General features: G+C 45.4%; 1 protein-coding gene across 1 annotated transcript in view; it reads left to right on the top strand.

The window, feature by feature from the left end:
* FHAD1 (forkhead-associated (FHA) phosphopeptide binding domain 1) overlaps positions 1–18,307 on the top strand; it is a 216,523-nt gene that overhangs the window by 152,061 nt on the left and 46,155 nt on the right. Inside the window, exons 16-20 of the mRNA XM_006866421.1 lie at positions 2,317–2,424; positions 6,370–6,477; positions 12,603–12,776; positions 14,430–14,655; positions 16,145–16,229. Coding sequence (XP_006866483.1) covers positions 2,317–2,424; positions 6,370–6,477; positions 12,603–12,776; positions 14,430–14,655; positions 16,145–16,229 — 701 coding nt within the window. The remainder of the gene's footprint in view (positions 1–2,316; positions 2,425–6,369; positions 6,478–12,602; positions 12,777–14,429; positions 14,656–16,144; positions 16,230–18,307) is intronic.

The raw sequence follows: 18,307 nt of genomic DNA, 5'->3' as shown, positions 1-18,307 counted from the left end.
GGAGCCAAACGTCACTGAGAGGCCAACAGCCTGGGCCTAGAAAGATCCTTGAATTTAGAGATTCCAGGTCATAGGGGACTTCAGAGAGAGATTAAAGGACAACGTGGTGGGAACACAGCCCGGTTACAGAGGGGGCCTGTGGCCAGGTCATCCCAGGTCTAGTCAAGTGTCAGCCACCTTGCCCTTAGGCAGACCGCCCTGAGTTTCCCAATGGGGAATTGAAGACAGGTGTTCCAGCCATAGACTTCATTCAACCTCAAGGGATCATTTGATCTGTCTCTTCATCAGGCCTTCCACCAATACAAGGGGGGCTTCCAAAAGTTCTTGGGGAAAAAAATGAAATGATAAGATGGAATGTTTTCCCACAAACTTTTGGAAGCTTCCTTGTATTATCAGACAAATCTGAGTACCACAGAATTGCTAGGTCACAGTTGGGGTTTAATCCCCATCACCTGCCAGTGTGCTCTGGAGACGAGCCACTGAGGATGATGGAACAGGAGGGAGGGGTGGGGGAGACTGTTCCTGATAGTGCTCCCTAGACCCACGGAGCTTGGTGCGGGGGAACTGCCCAAAGACATGCGAGTTTAACAGGAGAGCAGATACAGTGAGCCAACTCCTAGAGCCTGGAAGTCTGTCTCACAATTTACAGGAGAATGTCTGACCTAAACCTGCCTTAAATATTTAAGATTAATATAAACCATTCCCCACCCCACCCCTGATATCACAGCTTTGTTTAAGGCTACCATTGAAATAGAAGATGTGGGTTTCGCTTTTTGATGTGTATGTGTGTGTTTCTAAACTGCTTTTGCTGCAAAAGATATAATGTTTCAGCCAGCCTATAGAGTCCCTGAAGGAGCTCTGGTAGCGTAGTGGTTGTGAATCGGGCTGCTAACCTCATGGTCAGCAGTTCGAAACTACCAGCCGTTCCATGGGAGAAAGATGAGGCGTTCTGCTCCCGTAAAGATTTGCAGCCTCGGAAACCCTGTGCAAGATCGCTATGAGTCGGAACCGACTCCACGGTACTTAACAACAACAACAACATAGAGTCCCTGGGTGGTGCTGATACACTTGGAGGTTCAAGTTTACCCAGAGGCATTGTGGAAGAAGGTCTGGCGGTCTAATTCTGAAAAGCCAGTCATTGAAAACCTTATGGAACACGATTCTACTCTGACACACATGGGGCTGCCCTGATTCAGCATCCACTCAGTGGCAATTGGTTTATTTGGGGGGAGTGGTAATGGTGGGGAGGATTTACGGGCTAAATGCTTTTTGTGAGCTCATCTGAAACCCTAAACTACTGGCTCTAGTGGAAACCATGTTCCACGTCTCAAATATCTGACGATCAACCCAGTGTTTAAAACACAACCCATTGGAAAGTTGAGGTGCCCTTCCTTGCAGTGACCCCAGAGCAGGACCCTTGCCCACAAGGCAGACCCTTTGGTCATTTGCATTAAGCCAGTTAGCTGAATAGCTTTACCAGCAGGAGACTTCCTAGATAAAATGCCTTGGATCATGGGCACCAAATACTAACTATGCTCTCTGCCTTAACTGTGCCAGGTCATCCCTGATGAAGATTTACCTCATCTTGTAGAAATTAGTATATTAATTGAGTGCACTGCCCTCTTTTAAAGCCTGATTCATTTCAAGAGATTTACGTCAATAATGGGAAATTCCATTATTAAAGAGATGCTTGTTTTTACCAAAGAGACTGTGTGGCACAGCAGGTAGTAAGCTCCCTCAGGTCTGGCTCCCTCTGCTCATTGGTTTCTTAGCAAGATGTCTGTATGCAGACAATGGGCTTTTTTCTCTGCAAGGTTCAAGTCTTGGCCTCATTTCTAACAAACAGCCCCACCTTGGGCCGCTCACCAACTATCTTTCTTTCACCCCATATGTGTCAGAGTAGAACTGTGCTCTATGGGGTTTCCAGTGGCTGATAGTTCAGACATAGATTGCCAGGCCTTTCTTCTGCACGTCTCTGGGTGGACTCGAGTCATCAACCCTTCATTTAGCAACTGAACAATTTACACCACCCAGGGACTCCATGATATGACGGAAATACTATATATTTTACAATGAAAAGTGGTTAGAAAAAGAACAGTGAGTATCCCTTGGTTTTCTCATCCATAAAATGGGGCCACGTCTCTGGGGTTGTGTTGCTGTGAGAGTCCATGCCATACTGTGTGTGCAGAGCTGGCCGTGTGCCCTGGCATGTAATACCTGCTCTCAACATTTTAGCTGCTATTCTTACCACTGTTATTTGCAGTTTCCCGCCTTAAATGTGCAAGGAACCCAAAAGGGTTGGTCACTGACTTTCAGGTTTTGGAGAGCCACATGGCCCATGAGAAAAGAAAGGCAAAGGAAGTTCTGGAGACAGAAAGGAGAAAAACTCAAGATCTGGAGAATCACTTAACCCAACAGAAAGAGGTATGAGCACCAAAGATGTCGAGGGGGCCGTGGCAGTCAAATCCAGGTAGGAGACAATGTTTCTGTGCCCTAATATGTAATATTATGGTGGTTACGCATGTCACTTCCAGAGCCAACACCTCTGTTTGAGGTGCCCACTTACTACCTGCCACTTACTACCTATTATATGACCTTGAATTGGTAGGCTGTGTACCTTCTAACCCTCTGTTTCCTCATCTGCAGCATGGGACTGATAACAATCCCTACCTCACAGGATTACGTAAATCCACATACAGAGGGCAATGGCTCTGTAAGATAAGCACAGGACAGCTAGCCACAATGTCGATGTTTCAAGGCCACCAGTCGCTCCTACGGAGAGAGATGAGGCTTTCTGTTCCTGCAAAGATTTACAGTCTTTGAAACTCTGTACAGAGTTGTTATGGATTGGAACTGACTCTCCATGACCTAGCAACAACATTATGCAAACAAGTGCTTAGTTAGAAGAGTCCTTTGCATAAACTAACCTTCTGTCGGTATTTCCTGCTATCATGAATTTAGCGATGCCCGGGCTCTGCTACACAAGGGAAGAGGCTGCTCCCCAGAACAGAAGCCTTGGGTATATTCTGTGTTGGTCACTTGGCCAGCATCCTCCTCCTCGTCACTGAGAGGCATTGATGATGTGACTGGGCATGACCACAGGAGAACACATTCCCTGTGTGTGGTCCCTGCTGGCTTCGTGGTCTCCCCAGCAGACCCTCCCTGGATGGATAAGGGATACAGAGTAAGACTGAGTAGGCTGGTACATGTGGTAATCACTTTTAGAATGGATGAGAAAGGTACATTCAAGAAGAGGATGGAATTGGGGAGGGATCCCCAGACCCAGACAGAGCTGGGGCCCACTCACCCCTACCTGGCCTGGGGACTGGGCTCACCAGACATACCTGCGGGGAGCATCCCTGAAAGGCAGGCCCAGACCAAGGCAGTGGAATGTCATTCCAGATCAGTCCGAATGCCCGAGTCATGCCTGGAAATCAAAGGACTCTCAGGAAGGCGGTGGCTGGGGGACATGACTCAGAACCCAGGATGCCCCTCCATGAGCCAAGTCCCAGGGATGAAGGTGGCACAGACAAACACATATGGGTCCTCATGGAAAGTCCAGAAACAGAACTAACATTCTAATGAATTGTTTATACAGCTCATTCATTCACCCAGGAAAGACTGAGCACCCACCTGTGCCAGGTCTTGTTCTGGGTGAACAAGACAGGCCAGGGCCATGCTCCCCAGCTGCCATTCTAGCATCAGGAGAGAGACAACATGTAATAGAGAGCCACCAGTGCTACAGGGAAGATAGGCAGAGGGACCTGCATCCAGAGGGCTTCCCGGAGGAGGTGACATTTGAGGGAGATCTGGAGGAGAGAAGGTGTCCCTCAGGGAAGATCTAGGGAGTGAGCCTGCCAGTGAGTAATGTGAACACACAGGAAGCAGGGACTGGAGTCACATGAGGAAGTGCGGAGAGAGGTGAGAAGATGAAATTAAAGCAGGAATGAGATGGACACTGCATAAGGGGTCACGGAAGCAAGTGGGAGGGAGGTCTCATGGGAAGGAGGAAGGAGCACGGTGAGCTGAAAATGTGGACTCTGGGTTTAAATTTAAGCTCCACACTATATGCTGTGTGATCCTGGGTAAGTCTCTTGCCTTCCCTGGTCCTTATTTGTCAAGGGGATGTAATAACAGGACCACCTCAGAAGTTAGATGTGAGACTTCAGTGTGTCCATGCATTTGATGCACTTACTCAATGGGTGACCCAGAATGAGCCTTGTTAAGGGATGGGACTAGAACACATAAGACTGACCACAGAGCAGCCCTTATACACATGGGCCAGGAGTGGCATCTCGAAAATCTAGTTCCTGCCAGGGAATGTGGCAGGCTCTGTATTTCTTAGAGTATAAACACGCACACATCTGCTTCCAGGTGATGTGAAGTTTGGATCAGGAGGACAGGTAAATCAGGGACCAGAGGCCTGAGACCTCAGGGATATTGGCCACCCCCAAAGTACTTCCTAGCAGTGTGACCTTGAGAGGTTCCTTGAGCTCTCACTGCTTCAGTTCTAGCTTCAGCTTCCTCATCTGTAAGTTGGGGCTAAGCATAGAGACTCTGCCTAGCAGAGTGCAGATTCCAGGTGTTCATGCATTCTGTGCTCAGTACAGGGTCCACACCTAGCAAGCCTTGGAAGAGCGGCCATTATCATCAGCACTGTTTTCATTCGTAAGATTCCAAGCAGCATGATGAAGAGAGGGAAGGCGCTGCCCACCTTGCATGTATGAGAAGGAAGCTGTTAGGAGGACCCTAATGGCAGGCAGGGTGGGGCTGGGCAGCCTCAAGTCCAGACGTGGCAGTGGAATATGCCCAGATCTCCAGGAAAGGGCAGAGTCCAGGTGGGGCGGGGAGAACAGTGTGTAAAACAGGGTGAGGTGAACAGGTGGCAAAGGATTTATGCTGGAAGATCGAGACTGTTGGCCATTCTCTAGAGCCACATACATCCCTAAAGTGTCACTCAAAGTTTCATCCCCACAGGGCCTTCGTTAACACCTTCCCATCTTCCTGGGTTGTTGTTGTTGCTGTGTGCCAGTCAAGTGGGTTCCAACTCATAGCGACCCTGTTATAGGGTTTCCAAAGAGTGGCTGGTGAGCTTAAACCGCCGACCTTGTGGTTCAACACGACATTGCAGTCCAGTGCCTTAACCTACAGCGCCACACCAGGACTCCATCTGCAGTCATAAAATAGCTTAACTCACCACTATCCAGGCCATTCTGGCTCAGAGAGGCCTTATGGGGACAGACAGCCTCATCTTTCTATCACAGAGCAGCTGGGGATCTGAGCCGCTGACTTTGCAGTTAACAGACCAGCGCCTAACTTACAGGGCCACCAGGCTGCCTTACTGGTTCTTTTTTTTTTTTTTTTGAAAAAAATGTTTTTAGGTTTAGTTTGGGGGTTTTTTGTTTTTGTTTTTTGCAACAGGGCATTTTCACTGAAGAAAATTTAGAAGTTGCAGACCAGCAAAAAGAACAAAATAGAAATTGCTATAATTCCAACTCCCACAAAATAACCATGATGTTCATATTGGTATATTCTTCCAGTTTCTTGTCGATGTATTATATATGTATATATTATTTATTGTTGTGAAAAGTATCTATACTGTGACATTTGCCAGTTCAACATTTTTGACATATACAATTCACATTAACAGTATAGGGTAACTATCACTGCTAATGTATATATTTTAAAATATTTTTTTCCTGTGAATTTTCGTTTTGGGGTGGGGGTGGTGGAGAGGTGTAATTCCAAGGATTTCAACAGCTGCAGATGGAGTTTCTCAACCCCCCCCCCCACACACACACACACACACACGCTGTGGCCACTTACCTCCTTGGGCTTTAGGGGCCAAGTCAGGACCTCCAACCCCTTCCTATCGACAGGCCTCTGGGGTGTGTGTTCCCAGTTCCATATTGTACCAGACATGACTCTTTGAAGCCTGAGCCTTTTGTAGATGGGGGAGATCTTTGTCCTTTGAAGTGGCAGTTAGCAGGTTTGCTGGTTCAGGAGTTATCTTCCTGGCTCTGACTCTCCTGTCCCACTTCCCAAGGAGCCAAGTGCTTCCCAACAAAGTCCACGTGGGTGCCAGGTCAGGTGCCTGGTCAGCCAGAGACTCAGAGCTAACCAGCTTGACCTCACTACGCACCAGCAAGTCACTTCCTGTACTCCAGCCCAGATATCCGGAATGATGACGAGTAACTCCCTTCTAGCACACAACTCACCAAGTTCACCCTGGCCAGCTGGCTGAGAATCCCACTTCTTCCTCAGACCCTGACTCACTGGTTTTGGTGCTCATTGATCCTGACTTCCTCTGTGGAGTTGTTTCCCTTCCTTGGTACCCACACCCTCAAACCACTTGTTACTGACTTCCAGATTGCTGAGAGCAGCATTGCCTACGAGAAAGACAAAGCGAAGGAGGCCATAGAGAAGGAAAAGAAAAAGGTGCGAGATCTGGAGACCCACTTAAACAAGCAGAAAGAGGTACGAGTCTCAAAGAGGAAAGACGTGGCTCAAAGCAGGACGAGGGAGTCAGGCAGTCTGGGTTCGAATTCTCCCATTGCTACTCTCTAGCTATGGAGCATTAGGCAAGTTATCATCTCTGCATCTTGAATAATGAGAAGCGGTTGACCTCATTGATTTGTTCATGAAACTTGACAGCTAATACACACATAAAAACACGTAAGAAAATACTTAGTGAACGCTGCATGTTGGCAGCTTGTATTGTTATTAAGGACTCACAGCTAGGAAGTGAAAGGGCAGGATTCGAACTCAAGACTACCTGACTACAGAGTGCTCTCTCTTCACACCTCACTCTAAGGGTCCAAACATCTGAATTTCTGAGTACTTTGGTGTCTGTTTTCCCACTTGCTGCCATCGCATTATCCTCTTCATGGTCAAAGCATACTTATTACTGTTACTGAGAGTTGTAGACACGGAAGAATAAAGGTGGTTGTTCATATGATTCTGCCTGAGGAGTTTCACAAACAACAGTGGGGGTGGGGGTTGTGTGCTGTGAAGCGATGTCGTATAGGGCTTCCCAGGCTATACATCTGTACATAGTTTATCGTTCTCCCTCTAAATGGCAGGTGGATTCAAACTGCTGACCTTGTAATTAGCAGCCCAAAGTCACAAGTCAGAGAACTTAATTCACTCTTCCTGGGTCTAGCAGTTCAAGGCACAACACACACAGAGTCCAGTAATTCAAAGTCAAAAGAGCAGGTGCCAGGCATACAACCTGACATTAATGAGTTAAATTTCAATACAACTCAATATGCTTTGAAAGGCTTATCAAGACCAGATGGGTCTAAAAAGGCCCTTGAAATTCTATCCTCATCACTCTTGAAACACTTTTTTTGGGGGGGAAAGGTACCCTAGTTTTGTCTTGGGTTAGAATCACCAGTTTATTTTAAATGCCTGCTTCCTGAATCTCGTCCCCGGAGATTCTGATTCACTGGGTGTAGGGTACACTAGGACAGGAATCTGCATTTTTAACAAGTAATCCAAGTGACTGTCTCTTTGTCTGGAAGCTCCGCTAAAACCTGCCCATCGTGGGTGACCCTGCTGTTGTTTGAAATACTGATGGCATAGTTTCCAGCCTCACAGAAACACGCAAGCCGTCAGAACACAACAAACAGACAGATTAAGACAGCCTAGAACGAAGCAGCCCTGGCAGTGTGCTTCTGAAAACTAGTCAATGAAAACCCCATGGATTACCAAGGAGCATTGTAGCATAGTGGTTACGAATCGGGCTGCTAACCTCAAGGTCGGCAGTTCAAAACTACCAGCCGTTCTGTGGGAGAAAGATAAAAGTTTTCTGCTCCCAAAAAGATTTACAGCCTCAGAAACCCTGTACAGGGTCGCTATGAGTCGGAATCAACTCCACAGTACTTAACACCAACAACATTGTGTAATACAAGGCTGGAAGAAGAGCCCTTAGGTTGGAAGGCACTCACAATGCACAGTGGCCACAACCAACAGATTCAAGCATATCAGTGACCATGAAGCTGGGACAGGACTGTACAGGGGTCGTCATGAATGAAACCAACTTGATGGCAGCTAACAACAACAATTTAAATGATGCCAGTACTCTCTGCAAACCGCTGCTCTGGGAAGCATAGTGTGAAGTAACAGCCACTGGGTTATGTATCAGTCTTGAGCCTTGAAAAACTGGAGTGTGTCCAGAGAAGGCAGACCTGGATTTCAGTGACTTATGACGTAAAACTTGTGGCTCAGGACTGACATACTCACATTTTTCCTTACTGCAGGCTGTAAGAGAGCAATGTTTTTACAAACAGGTTGGTTTCCCCAAATGATAGTCCAGGAAAGACATCAGTTAGGGTTAGGAGGAAAGGAAACACCAAAAGTTTTTAAAAAGTAGATTCGTTGAGACATAGGATGGACCAGGAATGAGGTGAAAGCCAAAAAACAAAACAAAAAATGTGTGGCATGAGACGTTTATCCTGAATGAATCACAAGTTTTCCTCTAGTGAGATGGAAACCCCAGTTGTTAATGCAACTCATTAGATAAAAATGAACCGACTGCTCATGGAAATTGGGCCATTCTTGGCAGTAGACCCAGAGATCCTCGTTCCCACGGCCATCGTATAGAGGAATGCAAGAAACATCATCCTCATCAACACTGAGGAACAACAGACAGCAGTGATGTCAGAAGGCGGGGCCTTGGAGCAACCCTCAAGGTAGACTAGTGTGAGAGGGCAGGACTCCACCTCCAGGGAGAGACCAAAGAAATGCTGTGAGCTCAGAGAACAGCTCATCAGATTTAGAGTGACTCAGTCACAGGCTAGTTGTCTGTGATAAAAATCAAAAACTGATTTTTATCTGCATAGGTCGGGGGAAAAAAAAGGATTTATATAAGGGCAAGTCAGAAAACTATCACCACAAAATCCTAGAAACCTGTAAGGAGACGTGAAGCTGCTGTTTCTCCCTATCCTCTATCCTTCCCAAAGAATTCTGTGTTCTTTGATGTATTCCATGTTGAAATGGCAGTTCTGGCACACTTCAGGGACTCAGATTGTCTTTGTTTTCCATGTTCTTTGAGTTTGGGGAACAAAAAGAAATCTGGAGGGGCAAGATTAGGGGTGGAGAGTGGATGAAGGAAGGTTTCCCAATGAAGTTCTCTCAGGACAGTCCTTGGTAGCCTGGAAGAATGAGCAGATGCATCAGCTTTACTTTAAAGACCTTGTTCTCACCAGTACAGCATTCAGTTTTCTTAAAACTTCTTCATAAGACCCCGTTTTCATTCTGTGCCTTCGGGACAGTCTATCAGGATTACCTTTTGCTGTTCAGTGCCATCAAGTCAATTCTGACTCACAGTGACCCTATACAGGATTTCCAAGGAGCAGCTGGTGGGTTTGAACCACCAACCTTTTGTTTAGCAGTCCAGTACTTATCCTACAGTGCCACACCAGAACTCTAAGATTACCCTTTGGGGTCACCCAAAACAGTCACCATTACCTTCTGAACTGACACCTCTGTCTTAAATTCATCTTTGAGGTCTTCTCAACCTTCCCTAAAACACTTGATCCATCTAAAACTGTTGTTTTACGTAAGGCAGCATTGCTGCCTACTTGTTGCCAAGCTTCAGTGATTTGGAAAAATGTCCACTTGCATTTTGTTAATATTTCGACATCAGCCCTGAACTTAGAAGAATTTTGTCCCATAGCACAAGAAGAGTCCTTTTTAATTATCTTTGAAGGCACCCTAACAAGACTAAGCCAAGTTTATCCCTGAGAGAACTTGTCTGCAAAGATGTATTTAAACACATTTCATTTGGAATAAACCCACTCATGTATGAACTAGAGCCCTAGTGTGGTGGTGGTGGTGGTGATGGTGGGGGTTATGTGCCGTCGAGTCCGTTCCAACTCATAGCAACCCTGCATAGGGTTTCCGAGGCTGTAAATCTTTACGGGAGCAGAAAGCCTCATCTTTCTCCCATGGAACCACTGGTAGTTTCGAACTGCTGACCTTGAGATTAGCAGCCCGATTCGTAACCACTACGCTACCACAGCTCCTTAGAGCCCTAGTAACAATACTTTTTCACTTTGTGTAAAAGAAAGAGGAGAGAGGGGGTGAGGAGAAACAATTTCATACTGATGGGAACTGTGACCTTTGGTCTCCTGTACTTGAGAAAGCGGCTGAGGAGATAGCTAGCAAATAGAAAAGATGCCAGCAACTGGTTCTATGCCCTGGGCAGAGTTCATCAAAGAAGCAATGCCAGTTTGCTGTGGATTCCCAGGGAATCTTGGGACAGCTCGCTGTGAAGTTTGTGGGGATGTCTACAGTATCTCTAATGAGCATCTCCTTAGGACTGCTCTGCACATGGTCCTCATTAGAATGTCGCCACAGTAATAGTGATGTTCAGACCTTCAGAAAGCCTCCAACAGAGTTCAAGGAAGATGCAAAAAGAATGAAGGGATTCCCAAGTGAGACCTTCAAGAGAACCAAGATGAAAATAATATTTAGTTTTTTTCATGAATCATCAGTTTCCTGTTTATAGTCTTATAAAAGGAATACCAATTTGTTGTAGAGAATTTGAAAAACACAGAAGACCACTAGGAAGAAAGTAAAAAACTACCTATGATTCCACTAAGTAAAGTGATTCCTTGAAGGATGTCTGTATTATTTGTTGTTGGTAAGTGTCATGAGTCAGTTCTGACTCATGGCGACCCTATATAGGGTCTCTGCTAACCTTACAGTTAGCCGTCCAGTGCTTATCCCACAGTACCACAACAGGGCGCCTACGTTATTACTGTTGTTGCTAAGGGCTATTGAGTCGATTCTGACTCATAGCAACCCTATGTAAGTTTTTCAAGGAGCAGCTGGTGGATTATAACAAATAATGATTTGTTATAAAATTAGTCATTTATAATTTTATAGTGGACATGGTGCTTTGGAAGCTGCATTTTAAACTTTGTTGTTATTAGGTGCCGTTGGGTCAGTTGTGACTCATAGAGACCTCATGCACAACAGAACAAAAACACTGCCCAGTCCTGTGCCATCCTCACAATTGTTAAGCTTGAGCCCAGTACTGCTGCCCTGGTGCTAATCCATCTTGTTGGGGGTCTTCCTGGTGTTGACCTTTCACTTTACCTAGCATAATGTCCTTCTCCAAGGACTGGTCCCTTCTGATAATATGTCCAAGTATAAGAGACAAAGTCTCTCCATCCTGGCTTCTAAGAAGCATCCTGGCTGTACTTCTTCCAATGCAGATTTGTTTGTTCTTCTAGCATATTATATTAAATTTAGTATATTATAAATAATGTCCCCATGTCATTGAACATTCTTCCACAACCTGTCCTCTAAGGATAGCCTCGGTCTGCCCTGTGTTGGATGGACCCCCATTTATTTGACACCTCCCCTAAGATCAGGCACTGGGGCTGTGTCTAACTTGTCCCTAGTATAGTAAATGTTTAGCTGAACAGCCTTGTGCACGTATTTGATTCTGTCCTTGGGATAAATCCCTAGGAATGGACTTGCTGCATCACAAGTTGTTGTGATGTAGCAAGTCATGATTGTTGTTGTTAATGGTAGGCTCATGATTGTTGCTGTTAGTGTTAGCTGCTATTGAATTAACCTTCAACTCAGGGTAACCTCATGGATAAGGGAATGAAACACTGCCCATTCCCTACCATCTTTATGGCTGGTTGCAGTCAACTCATTATGAGCCATAGGATTTTCATTGGCTGGTTCTCGAAAGTAGATCACCAGACCTTTCTTCCAAGTCTGACTTAGTCTGGACGATCCACTGAAACCTGTTCAGCATCAGAGCAACACACAAGCTTCCACTGACTGATAGGTGGTGGTTGCCAGGAGGTGCATGGGCTGGGAATTGAACCCAGATCTCCATCATGGAAGGTGAGAATTCTACCACTGGACCATTACTCTTCCCTGAGGGACAGGATACATGTTCCCAAGTGATCTTCTATAAAGGTCATACTCCTAGCAACAGAGTCTGGGAGTGCCCAGTTTCCTAATGCCAATAATATACTTAAAATTAGTTTAAATACTGTTTGGGAAGCCCCCTGCTAAGGGCCTACATGAAGCCTGAACACCACATTATTTAAGGAGAGACTCAAGGAAGAGAGTAGAATTCTGACAAAGATTGTAAGAATTCTTTCCATGAGGAAGAGTAAGATATGCAGACAATGCCATTGTAGTCCCGTGGACTGGAGAAGGATGTGATTCCGGTGTGCAGCGATGGAGGAGGTGGAGGAATGTCCTGAAGGAAGAGCCTGTGATGAAGAGTTGGAGGAACTCCACACATTCATCCTGGAAAATAGATTCAGTGAGAGACATGCAGCCCTCCTCAATGTTTAAAGGGCTGTCACATAAAAAAGAAATAAAACTTACTCAGGGAAGTGACAGAACCGAGTTCAGAGACCAGAAATCACAACCAGACAGATCTCAGCTGAATAAAAGAAGCATTCTACAATCATTAGAACCTCCAGAAAAGACATGGACTTTACACTTAAATAGGATCCTCAACATAATAACAGCATAGCACTTACCTCCTTTCAGAAAGAGAGGGAGTGGGGTAAATGCTTATTCCTTCACATCTACTAATCTGGTGTTTGTTGTCTGTTTAGGAAATAGAATTAAAGGTACAAAAAGAGGACATTTTAAATAATAAGTTAAATGATGCACTGGCCATGGTAGAAGAGACTCAGAAGTCTAAGGTGGCTGAAAGTCTAAAAGTAGAGAGCCTCACAATCAAAGTAAACGAGACGTTAGCAGAACTGGAAACTACCAAGACAAAGATGGTAAGTAATGCCTTCCTGGGTCTGGGCCAGTTTTCCCTTGATACAAGACAATGATCTCATGAGAATGCTTGATGTACTTGGCACTGTAGACATTCTGGCTGGATAAAGCTGTGTTGTAATGACAGCACCCCTGGCCATTGCGCTAGTCCAGAAACATCAGGGCTTGGACTCTCTGAGGGGCTGAAATATGAGAGACAAAGTCTCACCATCCTGGCTTCTAAGGAGCGTTCTGGCTGTGCTGCTTACAACACAGATTTGGAAGAAGGAATCCTTGTTGGAATTATTGCAGAGAAATGGTAGGACTTGATAACTAACTCACAGGACCTGAGTGTCCAGGAGAGGGAGGTGCCAAGCCAGGGCACCAGAGGGAGATGCAGGCATCTGGCGGGAAGTCTGATTAGAGTTATAGATGGAAATTTAGGTGGAGCCATGGAGGTTGGGGAATCTTCATCATTGTGGAACAATCACAGTGATTGAGCAACCTCCACAATTACATATTTTTTTGGAGAAGATGAATTCAGACCAAGGTAAGAGTAGAATATCCAAGTTCAAAAGTTCCCAAACTTTGGGTGATACAATAGGTTTGGAAAGAAGCAAAAGGTGTGCATTTGAGAGACAATGCTGTAGGTATGATTATTGGCCTGTGAGCAAGTATGAGCTCTTGGCTGAAGAGTTGGCCCATGAGGAGAAGGTCAAAGACCAAGACCCAGCGCATTAGCAGGGAGTGTGACATTGGGGAGCCTGAGAAGCCACGTGAGGCCAGCCAGGATGAGGTGCTAAGATGGAAACACCAAGCAGAGCCTTGGGAAGAGGGTGATGGTGGGCAAGAGTCTGAGGAGATCTCACAATCTGGGACTCATTGATAATTTTTCTTGTTTTTTTTAAAAAGAAATACAGGTTCATTTGTTTTTCTTATTAAATTGTTCATTCATTAATTCCACAATTGTTCATTGAGCATTTAGGCGTAGACGCTGAGACGTTAATCTAGACGGGCGAAGTGGCAAATGAGAAAAGTTAAGTTTCTGTGCTTGTGGACCTTTTGCCTTAATGGGCATGAGAAAGAAGCCAGGTCATTTCAGATGATCTCTCAGTGGAAACAAAACCAGATGATGGAGTAGAAGAAGGTGTCTCCGGCTTCTCCTTTAGACAGGTGTAGGGAGGGCCTCTCTGAAGAAGAGATGTTGGATCTGAGACCTGGAGGCTATGAAGACCTGGAAACAGGAGCAACATGGGCAGAGACCCTGAGGTGGAACTGAGTTTAGCACTGGTGTGGGAGAGACCAAAACTTGTTAGTTGTTCTCCAGTTACCTCCAGCTCACGTAGAACAGAACAGAACGTTGCCCAGTCCTACACCTTCTTCCAATCTGTGATGTGTCTGAACTATGGTGCATCTCATGGAGGGCTCCCCTCGTTTTCGCTGACCCTCAGCTTTACCAAACAGGGCGTCCTTTTCCAGCTGTCGGTTTTTCCCGATGACGTGTCCAAACTAAGCGAGCCCCGGTCTCATCATTCTCGCTTCTAGGGAGCATTCTGGTTTTATTCCTTCTAAATGAAAACCCCATGTGTGTGCAGAAGGGTGGATGTTATTGGTACTGTTGCTGTCATCATATCCAGCTGCCCAATCCACATTAATCTAGTTCTCTGTCTCCCCAGATCCTGCTGGAGGAGCGAATATTGCTGCAGCAGCAGACGGTGAAGGCCCTCCAGGACGAGCGGGAGTCACAGAAACACGGCTTTGAGAAGGAAATTGCGGAATACAAGGAGCAAATCAAACAACACTCCCAGACGATTGTGAGTCTCGAGGAAAGACTCCAAAAAGTGACACAACATCATAAAAAAATAGAAGGCGAGATAGCAGCATTGAAGGACAATGACCCAGGTGGGTCCAAAGAGACTTGGAGGAGGTCTCAGTGTTGAGGACAGGTTCTCATTGTCCTATGGGTCCCCTTAGGCTGACAGATAAGAAAAAAGTCCTGCTTATTTAAAAGGCGGTCCCCTTTCCTCCTTGTTACACAACAGTGTTAGAGGCCCTCCCAGGCCTGGGTTAAAGAGAACCAATGACTCAAGATGTGCTTTGTGCCAACCCAGTGAGCCAGTGAGATGTGTAGGCTGCCAGAGCTTTTAGGGTGCAGAGAGCAGAACGGAATGAAGTCATCTTTTCCACATAAAAACCTCCCATGCTGGGGGGCATTTCAAAGACTCCTCTCTACCATGCGCGATTTACAACCTGGACTAATGTACCTTCAAAACCAGCCAGAGTGTGTATTTTTAAAAAATATACCAAAGGAATTGAAAAAAAGAATGTAAGTTACCAAGATAATGCATCTTACTGCAAAGATTCTGAGCTCTTGGCAAAGAGTTCTGGGATTGGAGGCCCTAGATCCTGGGCACTAGTAACAATTTGGTCCCGACAATTCTTTGTTGTGGGGCTATACTGTGCACTGTAGGATGTTTAGTAGCATCCTTATCCTCTGCCTACTAGATGCCTGGACCGCTTGCTAGTTATAACAATCAACAGCGTCTCCAGACACTATCAGATATCCCAAAGCGCAAGCTTACCCCCACTTGAGAACCACAACCATAGTCTTGAGCCCAATTAGTAAATTGTCAGGACTTAGTTTATTAAGTCAGTCAGTTCACACCTCCAGTTGGAACATCTATTCTGTTTCAAGCTTCTGCTAGTCACTGAGGCATGGCTCCTGCAGTTAATGATTTGACTGTCCTAGCAGGTTAACTGTGTTGGAACCAAATGAGCGGGGCATCATAAAAAAGCTATCTCTGTTTCCTAACGCAGGGTTCAGGTCAGCGGGAGGTATGTCATTTGGAATCTTAAGGGCAGCTTTGTCAGGTAGCACTTATATAAGTACTTGCCATAAAGTAAGTATTCTGTGTTTGTTGAATGAATAAATGAGCGAATGCAGGACTGAGTGGTGAGGATAGAAACCAGAAGACAGTGGGCTCATATGTGAGCAGGAAGTGGGGCCAGGGAAGAACTGAGCAGAGTGTCCTTGCAAGGTCCTGTCTGGATGGAAAGGAGAAAGAAGGACAGGGCTATGGGGCTGAGGAAGCGACATCTGAACCGTGGCTCCCCTCTCACCAGCTTAGCTGAGTTTCCTCCCTCCTGCGTCCGTTTCTTCATCTGTAAACAGGGTTAATGCTTCCTGCCTTTCTAGTTAATGCTAGAAAGATTGCATGACCTCATACATGGAGAGACCTCCCACTTTAGGCACAGAACACAGGGAGGGTCTGATGGTGGAGAGGACTGCAGGGTGTAGGCGGGTCTATTGACTGGGAAAGATGTGAGTCTGCTTCAAAAACAAAGGGAAGACCAGAACTGTATTAACGCTTTGCATGTACCTTGGGCCCAGCTCAAAAGGAGGAGATGCAGCCAGACCTTCGTGGGGCACCTCCATTAGAGAGCAATCCCAAAGAGGACGTGTGCGAACACTTGATGTGAGTACCCCAAAGAGCATGTGAACACTGGAACAGCGACCTCACTTTGCCACATGACCAAACACATACAAACCAACTGCCTTCCCTACTTCTGGCCATATCTTCAGAACCTGCAAAAGGAAGTTGAGTTTGGGGTCTTCTCATTGTTGCTTGAATGTCTCAATTTCTTTAGTAAGTCAGGAAGGATCTGGGTAGCTTTATATTCTGGAAGAATCGGGGCATATCTGCTTTCAAATCCCAACTCTAGTTGTGTGACCCTGGCCAAGCCAGAGTCACCTCTCTGAGCCTTAGCTTCCTCATTTTCAAAATGAGGATGTTCAGATGTAAATGCTTGACATACAGAAGTCACTAGGTAAATGCTACCTATTATTATAGCTAGTATTCCTAAGTACCTGTTAGAGACAAGCCCATTCCTATGCATTATAAGCCGATGGTGGAGTGTTGAAATAATGGAGACCATGAGGTGGCATGGAGGACTCCAGGTTAAGATGTTGAACTAAATGATCTTTAAGGTCCCTCCCAATCCTGAGAGTCTATAACGTTAGCCTTAAGGAACTGACCGTTTTTAGTGGAATAAAGCCTATGGTTGGGAAAGATCTAGAAAACCATTGCAAAACTGCATATGAACAAGGAGACACTAGTGCAAAGCAGAGGAGGTATTCATAAAGCTTCTTGAAGACCAATCACCTGCCTGATCCTTTCATTAAGCTCCTGTTACCACCAGTTTTACCCCCAAAAGGCATAGATACCAGCCTCCATTCTATTCAGTATTTGGAAAAGTTGCCAGCTATCACATTCTACTGATAGAAGAACTCTCTCTAATGATATAGCATCTATGACTTGGAATTAGTACCCACATTGACCTTCTCTGGTCTCCTTCCTTTATACACACTTGGGTTATGAAGTTTCAGCCTTGTATTGGATTAGTTATAGCCAAGCAGATTAGGCAGATGGATGGGTGATTGTATGGATGGATGTGTAGATGGACAGATGGATGGACAGACATAGATATATACATACAGACATATATTCTTATTTCCATTCCAATTATCATCAATATTTTCTCTTTTTTTATAGGTGAGTTTCTTTCTTTCTTCCTTCCTTTCTTTTTTTAGGTGAGGGTAAGGAGACTAGCCACCACTCGTCTGTCAGTTTGTCATACTGTGTTGGCTTGTGAGTTGCTATGATGCTGGAAGCTATGCCACCTGTATTTTAAATACCAGCAGGGTCTTCCATGGTGGAGAGGATTCAGATGAGCTTCTAGATGAAGACAGACTAGGAAGAAGGAGTGACAAACTACTTCTAATTATTTAGTCACTGAAAACCTTATGAATAGCAGAGAAATACGGTTAGATATAGTGCCAGAAAATGAGCCCCTCAGGTTGGAAGGCACTCAAAATGCGACTGGGGAAGAGCTGCCTCCTCAAAGTGAGTTGACCGTGATGACGTGAATGGAGTAAAGCCCATGGGAGTAAAACCCGTGGGACCTTCATTTGCTGATGGGGCACAACTCAAAGTGAAGAGAAACAGCTGTAAATGTCCATTAATAATCAAAACATGGAATGTACGTAGTAAGAATTTAGGAAATTTGGAAATTGTCAAAAATGAAATGCAATGCATAAACATCGATATCTTAGGCATTAGTGAGCTGAAATGGACTGATATTGGCCATTTTGAATCTGACAACCACATGGTGAACTAGGCTGGGAATGACAAATTGAAGAGGAATGGTGTTGCATTTGTTGTCAAAAAGAACATATCCAGATCAGTTCTGAGGTACAACGCTGTATGTAATAGGATAATATCCATGCACCTACAGGGAAGACCAAGGAGCTCTGGTAGCATAGTGGTTATGAATCGGGCTGCAAACCGCAAGATTAACAGTTCAAAACTACCAGCTGTTCTGCGGGAGGAAGATGAGGCATTCTGCTCCCATAAAGATTTATAGTCTCAGAAACCCGGGACAGGGTCGCTATGAGTCGGAACTGACTCCACAGCACACAACCACAGGGAAGACCAGTTAATACCACTTTTATTCAAATTTACGCACCAACCACTAAAGCCATTGAGGATGAAAT

Source organism: Chrysochloris asiatica, unplaced genomic scaffold (assembly GCF_000296735.1).
Source record: "Chrysochloris asiatica unplaced genomic scaffold, ChrAsi1.0 scaffold00090, whole genome shotgun sequence".
Lineage (NCBI taxonomy): Eukaryota > Metazoa > Chordata > Mammalia > Afrosoricida > Chrysochloridae > Chrysochloris > Chrysochloris asiatica.
Note: the sequence above shows the minus strand (reverse complement) of the source record. Positions and strands in the feature narration are given on the sequence as shown.